General features: G+C 42.0%; 1 protein-coding gene across 1 annotated transcript in view; it reads left to right on the forward strand.

The window, feature by feature from the left end:
• The window catches only part of LOC141788046 (SH3 and multiple ankyrin repeat domains protein 2-like), a 290879-nt gene that overhangs the window by 253466 nt on the left and 18531 nt on the right, over positions 1-18882 (forward strand). Inside the window, exons 19-25 of the mRNA XM_074666864.1 lie at positions 142-277; positions 2488-2568; positions 6026-6049; positions 9155-9193; positions 9781-9893; positions 12009-12114; positions 12930-15408. Of these exons, the coding sequence (XP_074522965.1) occupies positions 142-277; positions 2488-2568; positions 6026-6049; positions 9155-9193; positions 9781-9893; positions 12009-12114; positions 12930-15408 (2978 nt within the window). The remainder of the gene's footprint in view (positions 1-141; positions 278-2487; positions 2569-6025; positions 6050-9154; positions 9194-9780; positions 9894-12008; positions 12115-12929; positions 15409-18882) is intronic.

Genomic DNA, 18882 nt, shown 5'->3' on the forward strand with positions numbered 1-18882 from the left:
CCCTTTCTTCTCTGTAGCCCATGAAGTTGTTGTGTGAAGAGTTATTTTCCTGGAAGCACACCATCCACACCTCCACAGGATCAAGGGACTGGTTCATGGTCTTCAGCAGTTAACACCTCCAACTTTATATGTTTGCTGCAGGTCAACCAGGAGAACGTGGTGAAGGTGGGACACAGACAGGTGGTCAACATGATCCGCCAGGGAGGAAACAGGCTCCTGATAAAAGTGGTGACTGTGAGCCGCAATCTGGACCCTGAGGACACGGCGCGCAAAAAAGGTAACAGTGGCACTCTGAATGATGCTTTTAGAAATCCGCACCAAAAGATCTCATTCAGGGTGAGATGAAAAGAGAGACTGCAATCTTTGTAACCCAGCATCTTCCCCTGATCCAAAATCATAGAGGGGTGATAAAATCAAATAATGATGCCAGGCTTCAGGTGGGGAGCAGCAGGACTCAGTTTCACACCCTGCATGTTGTAAAATGGTGTGAAAAAGCCTCTGCTGGATGTGTCTGCTCGCTGTTGTTACTCCTGTATTAAATTACAGAGCCTGCAGTAAGGCTTCATGCTGACTGATGATGTGTTATGTAATGTTATCCCTCAGAGGAGAAACTTGACTAACTCACAATGCAAATGGCAAGGATTGAAACCAAAGTACAGATTTTTACTGCAAGGTGGCCAACTTTGCATCTGTATGTAAAATCAACAGAGCCAAGTTAGCATTATTACATCGCACAAACGCTGAGAGGTAAAGGAAAATTTTTCAACCAGCCTGAAGTGAGAACCAGGGGATGTTGGTAAATACTGAAAGGCGAAGTGACGCAGCAACTTCTGCTTTTAGTTTGAAAACTTGGTCTTCCTTTGATGGATTGCAGCTACATATGGGCTGGATGCAGCTCAGCCAGGACAGCTTCACAGGAAAGCTCAGTGTGTTAGCTGTCAACGATAGCCCCTCTCTGTCATACCAGTTTTACAACAGTTGATGAAGATAATATGAAAGCAGGTTGGTAAATATCTGACACACATAGGGTTACGGTCAGGACTAACCAACCCTAAGATTATTATGTTACTTTAGGATAAAATAAAATTCAAATATATACAAAAAATGTATACAAATTTGTGTCAGACAGTTTATACAAGGAGCAAACAAAATGAGATACTGAGCCTTTTAAGGCCCCACCATTCATTCCCATGTTATTATATGACTTCGTCTGTCTCATAATCTCTATCCAGTATCTCATAGTTAGGAATTTTATCTAATTAACCTCATTTTCAATTTATAATCTCTGTATTTTGCCTTACTCCTTTATCTCTCAATTCAGTATCTACTTGTTTTAACTTTCTTTCTCTCATAATTTTAGCATGAAGGCTCTTAAGTTAGTCTTACCGTCTCAGTATTTTGATTATAATCTCATAAATTTCCTCAAATGTACATCTTTTGATCCCAAACCTTTGAAATTTTCATCTCATAATTCAGACTTAGTGCCTCATAATTTCACATTTTTTTCTTATAACTGAGCCTTTAATGCATCTTTGCTTTTTGTCACAATATTTTGACTTTTCATCTCAAAAAAATGGACTTAGTGCCCCCTAATTCCACCTATATTATATTATTATACGGTTGTAATTTTTTTTACCTCATTTTTTTTACTTTTTATGTCATAATTGTGAGTCTTCTACCTCACAAATATAAGAATCTCATAGTTTTAACTTTCACTCATACTTGTGATATTTCATTTTCATTACCTGCCATTAACTTATCTTTTCTTCTTAGTATCTCAAAATTTTGACTCTTTATCTTAGAACCTCAACTAAGTACTTCATAATTGCAATTATTTTAATAAGGTAGACTCATAATCTATTTTTCTTTGTTTGTTCCTTTTTTTAACCTGATGGAAGTAGATTTGATCTCAGGAGTGTCCATGAAGAAATATTTGACTTCCTGTAATCTTGCCACCAGGAAATCCTGGATTTCAGTCAAGCCATCTTAGAAATAAAAAAAAAACTGCCGTATGTAAATATTTGGGCTAGAAATCAGACAATTCCCCAGAAGCGGAGTCGTGTTTAACTCTGTGACAGTCTCAAAAACTTGCTTATCTAAGGTGGGCAGAGGTTTCTTTTTTTTAGCTAACCTCACCAACCTCACCAACCTCTGTATCCTGACATCAGCTAATAGAAGGAAAACCTTAGTGGTTTATGAAACTTCAGCTAAGGTTTGAACAAGTAGATTTAGAATTTTTTGTATCATAAAATGTCAGGTTAAATGGGGTAACTGACAAACTAAAACATTTAGAAATTAAAAAGAAAGTTTCTGAAAGAGGACCCTTCTGAATCCTTGCAACTTGAAATATTTCCCCTGTTTTTAGTTTTCTTTTTTCTAATTGATTGTTTTATAACTGTAAAAAAAACAAATACAAAGAAAGTTACAAAAAAGAAAAGAATTGAAGAATGAAAAAAAATTGTGAATCTTCAACCTTTGTTCCCACAGCTCCTCCCCCACCAAAGAGAGCCCCCACCACGGCCCTGTCCATGCGCTCCAAGTCCATGACGTCTGAACTGGAGGAACTCGGTAAGGAAATCCTGGTTTGACTTCTTCTCCCAGCCTCATTAGGGTTTTATCTCTAACACCGTTTCCTTCTCCTCTATCTCCTTCTTCACATTGTGGTTTAATCTCTCTGTAGTGGATAAAGGTAAGCAGTTAATGCTGCATAACCTTCTGCCATCCATTTTGCTTCCGTGCAGCATCCGTCGGCTGAATGACGCTTTTGTTCCGGCTGATGCAACTTCAGTTCTCATCATCCTGCTTTAGTTTGACTCCTAAAAAAAGAACGTCTCATTCCTCTTCATCGCTCGCATTTTGGCATTCTGCATGAAGGGCTCTACTTCTGCACATGAGCGTTTGTCGTGGCTAAAAGGAGCAAATGAGTCCAAAATACAGCGTCAGTAGGATAGTATCTGTTTTTACATGTGCTCTGTGGTTTTATATCTGTGTAATGAGTCTGTTTAATGAGCACCACCGCAGAGGAGCCTCTGTGTGCTGCAGTCAAAGTCAGCGCTTTGAGAGACATGAGCAGGAGGCCACAGAGGTGCTGAGCAGGCCTCTGATAGGAGAGAGGGAGGCCAGGAGGTAAAATATGCAGAGAAGAGAGGAGGTGTAACTTAAAACAGTGATTGAAACAAGATGAGAGTTGAAGTAAAGTGGGTGAGCAAACCAAAGCCTACAACTTCTAATGTCTCATGAGAAATGAAAACATCATACGACGGATTGGAAGCTTCTTTTCTCTGCTAATTACCACTTCTCCCTGAGGTTTCAGCCCTGGTTAACCCCTGGTGAAATGGCATCTATTGTTACCTTTGAAGCATCATTTGTAGTGCAACATAATGCAGCTCTGGCATAGTGCAAAGAAAGGCAGAACAATTATCTGGATGTTTATCTGAAAAGGTTAATGTGCATCCTTTGTTTCTCACTCTGTAAACATCTGGAGACGGTCTGCATCTAAAACAGAATGAACAGATTCAGCGTGTACTATTTAAACAGTGATATTAAGTACTGGACATCATTTGTTGTAAGTGTCTTCTCTATCTCAAGGTGTAATTCACAAAGAGGAGCACACTAGTGACATTAAACGCCAGAGTTTTGCAGCACTTTGTTTTGCCCCTAATTCAGGAGATAAGCTTCAGCATCCCTGATATTTCAGGTTTCACCTGAAAAGTCCAGCAAAATTTGTTATATTTCAAGATTTTGAAAGAGAAAAATACTTAATTGTGTGTACAGAGTAAAGAATGCCTTCAATGGGGTCAGAATATTTTTTGTTTTTTTGTCAATCTTTTTTTTGCCTCTTCACAGGCACTTCAGCATTCATTTTTGTCTTTCAGGATGATACACTTTTCATTAATTCCCATGGAAGAAAGTGAGATTTTCACCCTGGATTTATTGATTTTTTTTGCTTAAAGACAATGCTTCATACAAAAAATACTTAATGAACAAGAACTAATGGAGAGTGCAGAGCAAGGCAGCTGCTAGAGGTAATTTAATGATTCAATCAGAAGGCTGTCAGCTTTTATCAACACTGCAAAAAACTCAATTCTTAGCAAGTGTTTGTGTCTTACTTTCTGTTGAAGATGTCTTTTTAGGCTTTAGTGAAGCCACATCCACCTGACAATTGACAGAATTTCTTTTATACAAAAATGATGCCTGAATTACTTGTAGAAAATGGCCAGTGAGGTCAGAAAATTGCACTGTCTCAGTTTTTTGAGACAAGAATAATAACAAAAAATTAAACAAGTAATATTTTTCTTACCCTATACAGATTTTATGACTCGTCATCTTTGTCTTTTAACATCTTGAAAAAAAACCTCATTTTTCTGGCTCGTATTCAGCCTGATAGGATGTTTTGACTCAAAAAGACTTTTTGGTTTAGATGTAGAACATTGAGACTGAAACCAATGCTGAATAATTTGGCTTTGAAATACATGGAAAAATGTTTTATTATCACACTTTGGTACGATCAGCTCTCTGTAGGTTTTAGTCTTAAACAGTATCAAAAAAGTGACTTCTTCTGCTGTGATCTCAACCTTTAAAGTAAAACCATCTTCTTAAAGCCCCAATGATGCAGAGTGCAGAGGGAGCTGCCTTTGGCACCTCAGCAGTGCTCAGAAAATGTACCAGCAACTCTCAAGCTACCAGCCCAGTTTTCCTTTTGGTCAATACTGGGACTTGAGCTGGTTGCCAAACCAAGTCCCAATAGACTGAGCTACTGCCACTCCAAATTTAAAACAGTGATTGCACTCTGATATTTTTGTCAGGTGAATGAGCCTCATATTAAGTCTAATGAGACTTGCTTAGATCTCAGTTTTTGCCATGTAGAGGTTAATTGCAAAGATTTATTGATTCCCTCTCAGACGTAGTATCCATCAAAACATTTTGTTGTTGATGTTGGGAGCAATTCCAGTATTTGCATTCCAAAAGTCGGAAACTGTCTCAGTTTGATTTTATCCAAAACCTGCAACCCTCACTCCCTCAACGTGTACATTTCACCTGTTAGACGACACCTGGGTGTCATTTTTATGCCTTTAAAATCATTTTGATAGCCAGATGTGGTCTTCTCTGACATGAATTGGTGCCAATTTAATGTTGGTAATGAAGGTCTTTGGATTGATTTCAGACTCAGGAGGAACTTCCTCGGAGCACAGGTGTTATCTAAAACCTGCAGAACAGCTGATGGAAAATACTTCAAGTCAGAGTCGAGATGCATTCTTTGATTTCAGTGCAATGTCAAACTACACACACATCAGACATTGCACCCATCATGTAGGTGTAGACTTAACTCAAAGTGTGATGATATTATTTTTTCATCAGTTTCCATTTTTAATGTTTGTTTCATTACATATTGAAGAGTTGTAGGCACCAGTTACGAAAACGCAAGACTTAAACCATCACCCTGGATCATCACAGAGACTCAGTACGGACATGAAGTGAAACGAATGATCAAAGATTACAAAACAGATCAGCTGACGGTGGAGTCTTCGTCAGCTGCAGGATATGTGTGTGTGCATCGTTGTGACTTTACACACTCGCGGATCGATCTGTAATTGCAGCTCCGTGCTTCGTGTCAAAGGTGCACAAAGAGCAGAGAGCTGAGAGGTGAATGAGTAAAGAGATGACAGGAGCAGGAATGAACTGCACACACTGCTGACTGAGGAAAAACACCTCCTGTCAGCAGGTTTCCTCCAGAGCTGCTTATTTGACACATTTGCATTCATTCTTTATTTTATATATTCATAGCTGTAATCGAGCTGCTGTAAGGCCTTAAGTGCATTTGTGTTTTAATATCTGAATGTAAATTACTGGATGCACCGAGCTGCCGTAGGATACATTTAAATAGATTCAAAACACAGTGACTGAAAACTTGCTGCAAAACTTAAAAAAAGATGCAAGGCCAGTAAGTTTTGGTTCCTGTGCGGGAGAAGTTTTTGGCTGGTTGTGTGTTTGAAGACTCAGAGATGTTTTTCTGTCACCCCTAAAGCCACTCTAAGGAAAAAGAAAGGTGGTAAGTTACTGTAGGCATGTTTCAGTCTGCTCAATGGTTGATTTATGTCACATACCTCCCTCACTCCTCTTCACTGTGATCAGATTTCAGTAGCCGGCTTTGTATTTGGTTTTAATTTAAGGACCCGACCACTGTGACATTCTCCGTACCTGCATGACTTACGACGTGTTTCGACAGCAGCTGTGTTGAACTCCATCCTGTTCTTGATGTTGTTGCATGCTTTAATGTTGTAAAGATGTGTAAGCTTCTCTGTAAATTTGTTCACATTGATTTCTTCTGCTTAGAGATTACTCTGATGACAGTTTTTTTTTTTTTTCACAAATGTCAGCCAAAACTGGAGCCACTTTATGAAAATGTGTGTAAACAGTCGGAATTACTAACGTGACTCTTGGACTGTTTCATCCCTCCTCCTTCTCTTCATGAAAACACTCCAAACACGTCACGGAGCGAGCGCAGTGGGCCAAAAACACTGTGATGATTCTGACTCAGAAAGTCACAGTGACCTTAAAAACACAGCTGAGGAGCACTGATAAACTTTTATCTTTGGAGTTGCAATTCGTTGCTGTGTTTGTGCTCTGAAAATCGCTCAGGATGAACTGAAATGACACAGTCCAGTTGTCTGTCGTCTGCCAGTTATTCTGTTGTGTTCAAACCAAACGGTGATATTTAAAAAGGAATAATGCCATGCATTCTAGATGTCTAAGAAAAGTAGGTAGGTCACATTTGCAAATTTAAGGAGGTCAACATCTGATCCCGGCTGTGACGTAATCCGTCTTGGATTCCATCCGGCTGCCTCTAAGCGAGGAAACAGCCAATGAATTGATCAACAGGCTGTCAGTTTGCATTCACACTGCGTACACTCAAATCCAAGCAAGTATCACTTATAGTAAAAAAGATTAAATAATTTGAGCCACTTTCACCAACAAGTTCAGAAAAACATTTCATTTGAACAAATAAAAAGACAAAATGACACCTGAATTGAAGAGTAAAGAAAGGCCAATGGGGTTAGAATAGTGTGCTTTTTTATTTTCAATCAGAAACACTTTAATCATAGATCTGAACCATTTTTTGCCAAATGAAAACAGTTATGTCAATATCTTGGTATCAATATCGGTATTGGCCTTTCATCTTCGGCACTCCATCCTTTGATCTCCTTCATGGCCGTCTTTTCTCACGATTGTGCCACTCTTTCTCTCTGAACTACCTCGACACATCATCCAAGATTGTTTTTTTTTCACCAATATTGATATTGGTAAATATCGGTTACCGGCCAAAATTTTCATATCAGTGCATCACAATTTAGAATTGGCGTCAAAGCTCAGCTTTTCAGAGTACTCCCTGGGTTAGCCAAGCAGCCTGCTCGAGCTTTCCAGGGAATGCATAGCAAAACCCCCAAATAATTACATACAGATTTAATAGGATTCATACAGATTAATAAGATACATATGTAGAGTCTTAATAGGAGGCTGGGGTGGAGGAGGAATTATCAAGACAGCAGCAGCTGGGTTGCAAAAAGGTGGCATTAATCCCACCTCCTCATTGTTAGACACACGCTGTGATTGGTTGAGAGGGGTTGGGATTAGTGATTGAACATCAGCCTGTCAGCTGATCACAGCTAGGTGTATGACTTCCATCTCCCGCATGAATTTGCACTAACTTCATTTATTGAGAGAAGAATAATGTCTCAATCAAGAAACTAAACAAGTAAATCTTTCTTTCCTCTTTGGCAGATTTTATTCTCTTCAGCACTTCAGGCGTCGTCTGAATTGTTGTAGTATGGTGAACGTGGCTCATATTAAGTCTGATTTGATTGTGAAACCACAAACCACGCTGAAATATTTCAGTTGCAAATTCAAAAAAATAAATGAAATCCTATTGCCGTAACATTGTACAATCATTTATAATAAACATGTCTCTCAGGGTTCTTAGTCAAAAACAGTATCGAAGGAGGGACTCCTACCACTGACAACAAATTCACCAGGAAAATTTTCACTCAGGTGGCCACACCAGACAATTTCAGGACAGATTCGAGGCCTAGTTTGCTTCCACAAGTGATGAATGCTGTGACTGGGTTGTCCAAATAACCCTCAAATGTGTGGAGTCCAGCTCTTAACCACACCTCAGCCTCCTCAAACCCCCCCAGTAGTTTAAAGTCACTTCTGCAATCTGTCACTCTCCTGCTCCATTTTTCCGCCCCTTCTCTCCTGCTCAGAAACAAATGAAAGGCTCTCAGCTGTAATTGTAATTAACATTGTGCTCAACATGATAATCATCTTATATTGTAAACATATTGCTCAGAACTTCTCCATCGTTCACATTGATTACTGCAGAAAAGCATGAATCATGCAGCAGTCTCTTTTGAATGTACTTTGGGAGAACCAAAAACGACGTGTTCACTTTGAAATCTGCTTCAGAATCAATGATTGATATCATGTGAGAATGGATGTAAAGAAATGTTTCCTGCTGCATGTTTCTGTGTCCACGTAGACATGTTTCACTGACACTTCTGAGTCAAAAAACAGGTTGTTCACCTCAGAGAGCTTCCTAACCTTTTCACGCAGGCAGATCCAGCATCACACTCAAACTTCAGACAGCCACAGACGCTTTATTAGAGTCACACGTCATTTTACCTGTGTGTACATGTGGGTGTAAAGGTGTATTAGTGAGGAGAAATGCCCCAAACAATCCAAACGCTGCTGCTGTAAGTCAATGTTTGTTCTTTCCACCTGACCTAAAAAGCTTGCTGTCGTATTTCTGTTTTCCATGTGCTGCCTTCTTTTTTTTTCTCTCTTGTGATGCAGGCTTGTGTATGTCACTGTGTGCGTGTGTGAGTGCGGGGACGGGGAGGTTTATTCCAGGAAATGTTTCACTCACAGATAGGTTTCCAGGGTAACCGTGTTGCATGTTGTCTGATGTGCTGCAAACCAAAACGGAGACGGACGGAGAAACAGAAAGAGAGAGGAAATGTGCATTGTTTTCTGCTTCTGTGTTTGTGTGTTTTTTTGTGTTTATGTGTGTGTTTTAGCTCTTGAGGTCATTGACGCTCCTTTCCTCCCCCTTTCCTCCCCCCTCTCCCCCTCCCCCACTCCTCTCCTCTGTGTGTAGATGCGCAGAAGAAGAGGATTGTTTTCCAAGTCACTCTAAGTAATCACTCCCCCAAATGCATGGAAGCTTTTTCACACCTGAGACAGGCAGAGCTAGCCGCGCAGGTGTCGCAGTACGAGGCTAGATCAGGGCTAGCATGTAGCTTCTCTGAGCGGATCTCTTCAGGTGGCCTCGATCCTATGGCATCATCACACACCAGAGGGAAGTTTAGTTCTGACAAATTTGCCGTTAACACCTTTCTCACAACAAAACTGAGACTGAGGAAGCCAACGGCAAGCTTGACAGACGTCACATCCATCGCTTACCTCACATTTAATGAAAGGACGACCCTGAGAGCTGGATGATGCTGCTGAGTCTGCTGTTTGGAAAAAGAGCTTGCACGGCTTGTAAGGCTGGATACACCCAACACATTTCATCAGAGTCCTTCTGTTCCCCCTAAACGAAGAATTTCTTTCAATGTTTTTTTCTGTTTTAGTTTCATCCGCAACTCAGTATGGAAACACAGGGAGGCGCCACTGTGAATGATTAGCTTGCGTTTGGCCGATGAGAACCGTATTTAGGCTTCATAAGTTAAGACCTCCCCTCTGTGTTCTAGCTGATAAATTTCTGCTTTGTTTGTTTTTCAGATAAAGTCGAAGAGATGACACATGCTCAGAAGGCCTCACCTGTCGATATGAAGATTGCCACGATCAAACCACGCCCGTCCAGCCGCTGTTTAGTGACACCCACAGATATGAATGTAAGACACCAAAACAAACCAAAAAATTCTTCTTAGAGTCAGCTGAGTCTAAACTCACACTGCTAAAAAGGAGAGCCTAAAGATGAGATAAAAACACTAAATTTGATGAGAAATTTTCTTAAGACTTGTGGAATTATCCATTCAGGATGTTCATTTTACTTGACAAGTAATCTAGAAATAAGCCTTTGAGAAGCATTACTATGTTAAAACAGGAAGAAAATGCTCCATTTTAAATTAAAATACTTAAAAACCAACTTCCGGAAACACAATTAAAAAGAAATATGCTGAACATAAGATTAAAAAAATATATTGTTTAATTCTTTTGTCATTCAGATTATAGTAAATGAATGAATAAAAGACGATAAAAAATATCACTGATTTGGGCAAAAGTTAACTCTTGGTATTAGAGAAGTATGATAAAGCTGTGCCTGACCTCAGCCTTCCTTCTGGCCTTTGAAAGCAATATCTTGCTTTAGCAATATTTTACAGGGATAGGCAGCATGACAAATGTTTGTTTTGTGTTTAGTTTCACACTGTGATTACACTGTGTTCGGGGTCAACTCAGGAATGTAGATATTTTTTTCCTGGTCCTGACCATCGTCTATGTAAAAAAATGGATGTCCTCTTGCTCAGCTCGAAGTGAGGTCACCACAAAAACTGCTCCCTCTGATGACTGGCTGCAGTATAGGTTAAAAAATCTGGCTCTCCAGTCATTCCAGATGAGCTGTGGCCAAGTTTAAAAAAATTAGTACACCTCCTAGAAATGTTTCATATGTCCGATTGCTGTGGTGATTTGAATATCATTTGGCTGCCTTGTATTCAAGTCCCTTTTTTTTCTGAAAAGTTTCGTTTTCATTAGTTATACGAGGTTAAAAACTAGGCTTTACATAACGTTTAACGATAATTGACAGCTGCCGTTCTTGTGTTTTTTTTCGGGGATTGTAAAATATGTCGGGAGGTAGAGTCAAGGAGTGATGAGACTCTTGAAAGAAAATAATAATCATTATTTTTGTCACTTAGCTCCACTCAGATTCTCCCAGAATCCCTCACAGTCTCTACTGTGCAGACTAGCTGCACAACTGCTTCAATAGCTGCACCTGTGATGGGAGAATTTTGGCTACAAAACCATACAATGGTAAATGGCGGAGCCACGTTGTCCACTCTATATACAGTCTATGGTCCCGACAGCTGACCAGGCTGATAAGCTAACAAGGCAATGAAACAACATCAAGTGGTAGGCCATGTGTGCCTGAAATTTTGAGACCCCTGCTATAACCTAGTATCCTGTGGTACTTCTGACTTGTTTTTTCTTCGGCTTTTACCTCTATTTCACAAGACCTAGCAGCCAAACTAGGCAGCGGCAGGCTAATCAGTCTACTCCATACTACTGCAGCTCTTTTGTCAAAAAACAGGCCAGAAGAAGAAATGTGCCCCAAGATCTTGTTCTGCCTCGTGCCAGTCATTTCCTTTCCTTGCTGCTGGCAGCTAGTACTCATAATTTAGGGTTAAATGTTGGCAGGAATGCTGGGTATTGGCCATTTTCTGATAACCAAGAAAACCCAATGTTTGCAGGTATGAGCACTGATTTCGAATAAAACATTTCTCTGGATCTCACTGCTCTATTACAGGATAATGATGTGTTGGCATGCCAATTCTTTTTCCCATGATGCTTCTTTTCTATGCTCTGCCCATTTTCCATTGCAAAACTTGTTATTTTTCCTTAATCTACCTTCCAAAATCTCAAGTTGAATAAACCAACTGGAAGAAATCATCTTGATTCTATCTCTGAAAGAAATCCTCTAGCCCTTAAAGAGAACATACATGAGACAAACTTTTTATGTGATTTATCAGTGCAGTGGCAAACTGTTGGGCCCTCATTTGTGTTTCTGTGTTTGATATTAATTTTAAATGTGTTTAAGTTAGAGTGTGTTTATAGCCGCTCCACAAATTAAGTCCCTCATGATCAGATTTATGCAGCAGTTTGTTTCACGGGGCGTTAAGATGATGCATAACTGAAACAACATCCTGTAAGCGTCGGCCTCAACAGAGGCTGCAGGGAGCTAATAAAGCACCGTGTGTTAATGGAAAAATCATTAACAAACCTCTACTTTGCAGTCCACATATCACGACCGCCAGGGAGTCGCTGTGGTGCCGCCCACCGTACCTGGAGCCTTCCTGGGGATACCTGAGAAGGGCACGATGAAGAAGCAGAAGTCCATAGGTATGATGATTACACACTCACTCTTCAAATGTGTGTGTCAACTTGAGATGTGAGCTGCATGTGCAGTACCTTGTGCTTTCAGCTTGTCGTAATATTCTATTAATGCTCTGAGGAGTTGCTCGGTGCACTGCAGCTATATTAAAGCTAATTATAGATAAATTAGTCAGCAGAGTGCTTTCAGGCGATAATATTGGTCATTAAGCCTATGCTGAAACCTAACCCTGACTGCTGAACTGGAGGGACGTCATGCAGGCTAATGTTACTCACAGCTCCTTTGATTTGCAATGCCATCATTATTTTAAGTAAAAATGTTTGTCTTTTCTTGAAACTACTGCAATCACAGCACTTTAAGCTTTCTCTCATTTGTAGGGAAAAGTCACCCCTGGGAAACGCTCTCTGCTCCGAACTCAATTGTGTCACTCATTAATTAAGAGCCCCTAAGCAAGGCACTTTTGTCCTCATCAAGTTAAAAGAAATAAGCGAGGTATAAAAGTGAGGATGAAGCTGAGCCAAACAAGCAGTCTCTGCAAACTTTCCTCAGTGAGATGAATCACCAAATGCTCACCAATTCATCAAAAGAGTCACCAGGAAATACCACTTATTCTGCATCCAACACCTCATGATCAGCCACTTTTCTTTTCTAATTGGTCTCTTGAAATTTCGGGAGGCCCCAGGTCTGATAAATAGAGGTTTAAAATGAGCTTGTAAGAATATATGTGACATTTCTTGTGGAGAAAGGAGGCTGTGCTTGAAATAGTAAAATGGGGATGTGACCCTGAGGTACTGAGATAATTTTTCTTTCTGCTTCATTTCAGGTACAGAGGATGACAAACAGGGATACCTCACTCCTCCCTTGCTCAAGTTCTCCCGTAGTCTCTCTATGCCTGACACCTCAGAGGACATCCCCCCTCCTCCGGCCATTTCACCCCCTTCACCACCAGGATACAACTCTGGCCCTGTGTCCAAAAACTATGGCACCACACGGCCCAGCTTCACCGGGAACTCGCCCAATGCGGTGACAACCATTAGCCGAGATGTTGGTACGCTAAGGCGTGGATACTTTCGGCAAAGCTCAGAGCAGTTTGAGAGCACACGTATACGAGGGCGCACACCGGTGCCAGAGAACCCTTACTCTGAAGTGGGCAATAAGACTCTGTATATTCCAGCCAAACCAGCCCGAAGGAAGGGCATGTTAGTAAAGCAGTCTAATGTTGAGGACAGTCCCGAGAAACACGTGCCAGCAAGCCCCTCGGGTCCAGTTTCGATGCCCACTACACCAGTAGAGCGAACTTGTTCCTCCATCCCAATCCCCACCATCATCGTCAAGGAGCCCTCCACCAGCAGCAGCGGCAAGAGCAGCCAGGGTAGCAGTATGGAGATCGAGCCCACTACCCCTGAACATCCACCTCTTACGTCGAATATGGGTGGAATTGGAGGTTTGCGTCCTGAAGATCCAATGTCCCTAAACAATCCTTTCGCTGCAGCAATTGCTGGAGCAGTTCGGGATCGAGAGAAGAGGCTAGAAGCAAAAAAGCACTCTATTGCTTTCCAGTCAATAGACATTGGGGATGACGAGTTCAGTAGTCCGACGCCAACCCCTCGCCTTCGCCAGTCAAAGTCAATCGATGAAGGCATGTTCAGTAGCGATGAGCGACTTAGAAGGATATTGGCTCCCCCTCCTGCAGCACAGCTAGGAAGACCTGTCGGGGGTGGGAGTGGAAATATGACTGACTTCAACACACCTGAGCCCACAGTGGTACGAGAGCCTCTAAACACAAGGACGGGCCAGTGTCCAAACCTGGACAGTCCTGTGAGTCTCCCATCCACCCCACCTAAGAGCCACTACCGCGCCAATGGGACCTACCTCCACCCTGTCACTGGCAAGCCCTTGGACCCTAATTCTCCACTGGCTCTTGCCCTGGCAGCTCGTGACCGTGCCATGAAGGAACAACAGAACCATCCTCAGAATCAGACACAAAACCCTCCTCAGGTTCAGCAAACATCCAAGCATGAAGCCCAGTCTCTTCCCATTCAGTCCAGTCACAAACCAGACCTCAATCAACCGCTGTTCATTGACACCAAACTACGCTCTGGGATCGAGACAAGTTTTGCTGCAATTTCAACCGCAACAATGGGCCGACCGGGCCGAGGTGGCCTGCAGAGACAGATGACGGAGCAGAAATACGAGTCTGATGGTGCACGGGAAGAACGGCAGCACAAGGCAGTTGAGGAGAGGAAAAGTGCACCGGCAGATGTTGCTGACACTTCACAGCCTAAGACAGCTGGGCTGTTGATGGTCCACACCAGCACTGATCCAAACAACAAGGTAAATAATCAAGAAGGGGAGGGGCAGGACAGCAACAGGCCATCAGAGCTGAAGGACCCCAACCAACCAGATCCTTTGAAAGCAACTCTGTCCAATCCTCAGCCGCCCTCATCACGGAGGAGGAGCATTCCTTTGGGTGAGTCGTTAGATGAACCGGTGAAACTGCCATTCAGGATCCCTCCTCCCCCCTTGGCTTCAGTTGATATTGATGAGGAGTTTGAATTCTCAGATCCCCTACCGCCACCTCTTGAATTCGCCAACAGTATTGACATACCTGACGACCAGGCTAGTGCCATTGCAGAGATGCTTCATCATCAGAGACGGAATGGGGGACCTCCTCTACCCCCATACCATGCCCATGCCCCTCCACCTGTCTCTGATCAGCACAAACGGGTGGCTAACAACATGCCCCCATCGTACCCTCCTCCTCCACCTGATACAGAGTCAGGGGTGGGTGACTCGGGAATTGAGGAGGTCGACAGCCGCAGTAGCGGGGATCCTCAGCACATGGAGACCACCAGCACCGTTTCCAGCATCTCCACGCTGTCATCAGAAGGAGGCTTCTGTGACAGTGCTCTGGAGAGCCTCTATGCCACCGCAGATGGACACGCTTTCCTGGTAGATCGGCCTCCTGTTCCTCCCAAACCCAAGGGCAAGTCGGTCATCAACAGAACATCACTTTACCATGACGCTCTCATCGAGGAGCCCCCGGAGTCCTACGGGGCACCGCCTCAGGCTCCTGCTCCTACTTCATCCTCTGAACCTCCTAGGACTCCTACTCAAAGGACATCCAAGCTGTGGGGCGATCAGCCCCCAGAGCTGCGCAGCCCTCCATCCACACCAGACTCCAAGAACACTGTCATCACCGAGCTGAGCTCCATTCTGCAGCAAATGAACCGTGACAGGCCAGCCAAGCCAGGAGACAGCCTGGACTCCCCCACAGGCACCAGGGGGGGCTTCGGAGCAAGGTACGTGACAAGACTTTTCTAAATGGCTCAGGGTTTCCGAACATTGTTTAGTGTTTTCTTTCTTTATGTTGTGTTCACTGATTATAATGCTAAATACAGTTGCCTTTACACCAGAACTTTATGGTGTATTTCAGTGATCACTTTTATATCTCTGACTGTGAGTCAAAGAATGATTATGTTTATGCACTTTCATTTTATTTTGGGGGGATGGTCCAGCTTCCTACAACTTAAAAAAAATCTAATTTGTAATTCTGGCATTAGTTTGCCCAAGAAGCAACACATTTTTTTTCTAATTTCCTTGGCGGTACCAAGATGTCCTTTTTGCAGTCTCTGGAAATCTCTTTGCCATGCTGATTATAGGATCTCAGTGAGCCACCAACAATGTTTTGTGGAGAAATGCAGCTTAACTGGTCGAGTGATGAGAAACGGTTGTGTGCAGGGCTGTGCTTGTTTTTCATGTAGACATTTTTATGGTACTGGAGGCTATCATACGCTCATTCCAGGCCTTGTGGTTGTGTCTTACACTCTGAGTAAATGTGCAGGTTGTCATTAACATCTTGTTTAACTGGGGTTTTGTTATTGGTGGGCCAGATTGTGTTTTAAGACTGATTCAGATTTTAGTGAGGAGAGGTCAGTCATTACTAATAGGGGTTGGGCTTGAATGAAAGCAGACTGTTTTTACAAGCTTTGGTAAACGCATTTTATTTCTGTTAAGGGCTTGTAAACCATTTATAATCAGAATATTACGCTCCTTGTAAACAACTGCAGGCTTATGATGACAACAAATCGAAGTTTTACTTAGTTTTGTTAGTATTATCATCAGTTAAATGTGCCTGTAAGCATTATTGCATATCTTTGGATCTTTTTCCTGCTTTATTGGTCCAGATGGTGAGAAAAGTGAGTGAGTCTAAGAAGATGTAACTCAAGCCAGCTTCAGTGAAGGAAAAGGAGAAAGATTTACAGCATTTATTTTCACTTTATCTACTTTTGAAGAGGGGGTATCCAGTTTTCCCATCTTTCAAATATGGATATTAAGTACCAATGCTGGATGTTCAGACTAAGCCTCTGCAGTTTTTCAAACTTCGACGTATTCATAAATTGTAGAAATCCCTGAATCTGTCTGTAAACTGATGTTTACAAGATCTCGTGAAGACTTGCTGAGACAGTGAGGTCATCATATAAGGATCTCCTAACTGCTTCATGACACACTGAAGTAGTGAGTCTGAAACACCAAAGTCTACCCATAACTTTTCCCCCAACAGGCCTCAAGAGAGCTGGCCAATCAGAGAGAAGGGTTTTTTTTTTGCGAGTAGCCTTGGGTAATGTCGACACGTAGCTGAGTATCTGGGAAACTGCACATATTGTCATATTTTCATTCCTTTATTCCTGTCATCCACACGAAACTGCAGTTTTACGTCACTAAAAACAATGTTTTCTGAAAACTTTGGCTAAAGTTAAGATTTTGGAAAACTCTGGTTTTTATGGTTTGTGTAAACGCCAGTAAACAGCGTTTTTTTGGGTTCTCAAATGTCACTGCTGAATGGCTGGGGCTCATTCTGATTGGCTGGCTTGGGTTGTATGTCTGGAAAACACTTCAAACATAGGTTTCGCATGCTTCGAGCTGCACTTATCCGAGGATTTTCCCACTGTGTTTGGGGGAAAGTATTTTTAAAAATGAATGAGGGGGCGATATTTGTTTTTGGAAATGACTGGATACGTGTGTACATGGCTTTAAAGAGACAGTAGCTTAACTAAAGTGTTTCAGAATGCCAAAACACTTTCTAAAACACCAGTGAGAGGAAAATTGGGACTAAAGATACTACGTAGAGCAACACAGGGGCAGTATAAAGCCTTGAAAAACACAGTACCCCTTTTTTAAAGTTCAGTAAATGCATTTGATGCAGGTGATGTCAGTGAGTAATCCGGTTTGATCTTGTTCTGGTTTGCTGTGGTCTCAGTATCAGTGGATCAAGAGTGGAATAAAAAAAGAAAGTGTTCTCTTGTAATATAGTCTGGTTCCTGTGTGAGAATTTGATAGAGATGTTGCTCTAAGGAAATGAACATAAATCATAATGTGCATGCAGTTTGAATTCACTTCCTGTTTCTTTCACTTTTCTCAGCTCAGTGTTTACTTGCATGAAAACACAAACGGTGTATGGTTGTTGAAAATAAAAGTGAAAGTTGTTTACTTGTTTAAAGTTGGGGTTAAAGAATGATCCATTTGGTTTCTGATGACTGATGTCCCGTGTAGCTGGGATGTAGAGGAAACTGTTTTGATGGACGTGTACCTGAGCAGCTCAGCTCATGCCTTTTTAAACTCACATCTCTGCCGTATGAGCGAGGAATGAAAAGCACAATCAATAATTCACTGCTCACATACATTTTGAATGACTGGTCCCCTCAGTCATCAGAGAGAGCAGGGGGGAAGAGCGGGTTCCTCTGAGAGTTGGGTGTTTCTTTTCTAATTAGCACGGTCACTCTCATACAATGATGTGTCTCTGAGGAGCCCACAGCTGTTTGTGTTCCCCGCCTCACGCTTCATGCTTCACACTACAAATGTTATCATCATTTTCATCACCGCCACCTAAACTCATGTCTGTTGACCTTTACACCTTGTACTCATTTCATTTTCAGCTCACGCCTCTCCATCTTCATCTTCATTTTCCCCTGGTTTCCTGTACTTCCACATCCTCCTCTTCTTTCTTCATCATCTTCTGTGTCTGCATCCCTCACAGGTAGGTTTCATCACCAACGCCCTGTTTTTATGTTGACATGTTTTTATATCTACCATTTATTTGCTGTCTTTTTTTGTATTTTCAAAATACATCTTCAGAAGAGCTTATGAAGAGAAAACAGGGACCAAATGTGTAACAAAAAATATGACAGCTACCAAACAGATGGTGGTTTTCAGCGCTGCTTTTCTTTGAGCTTTAAACTGGTACGCTTTGATTTTTTTTGGCTGTTGGTTGGGCTGAAAAAGTAGTTCTAAGATGCAGCTTTGTCTTCTTAGTGTTGTTTTGATAATAGTTATATAATATGAAGCTTTTGCACCAGCTACTTCTGTGGAAAGGAGCCAAAGAGACATCATCTAAATCACTGAGCACGTGCAAGGCGTTACATGCATCACAAACCGAGCTGCAGAGTGTACAGCGTAACTGTGTGCCAGTGTTAACATTCCAATGATGGACTGTCCATCAAATACAGGCCCTTGAGATGCAGCAGTGCAGTCCGTAGGGATGCTCTCGATAGTTGCCTGGTAGAGTGAGCACATAATGGGGGTGGGACTTGTACTCTCTTCAGTTTGCAAAGGAAGTAGAGCGGTCTTAGACCCTCCTTGGCCAGGGACATGGTGTTGTTGGTCCAGGAGAGGTCATGTGCAGTCCCAGGAACTTGGTACTGCTCACCCTCAACAACAGTCTTTTTGTTTTTACCCATGTTGAAGGGACACTTCTGTATGCTGTGAAAATTTTGCAG

The sequence above is a fragment of the Halichoeres trimaculatus genome, unplaced genomic scaffold (assembly GCF_033239565.1).
Source record: "Halichoeres trimaculatus isolate MK-OKI-2021-1 unplaced genomic scaffold, fHalTri1.1 fHalTri1_scaffold_3, whole genome shotgun sequence".
NCBI lineage: Eukaryota > Metazoa > Chordata > Actinopteri > Labriformes > Labridae > Halichoeres > Halichoeres trimaculatus.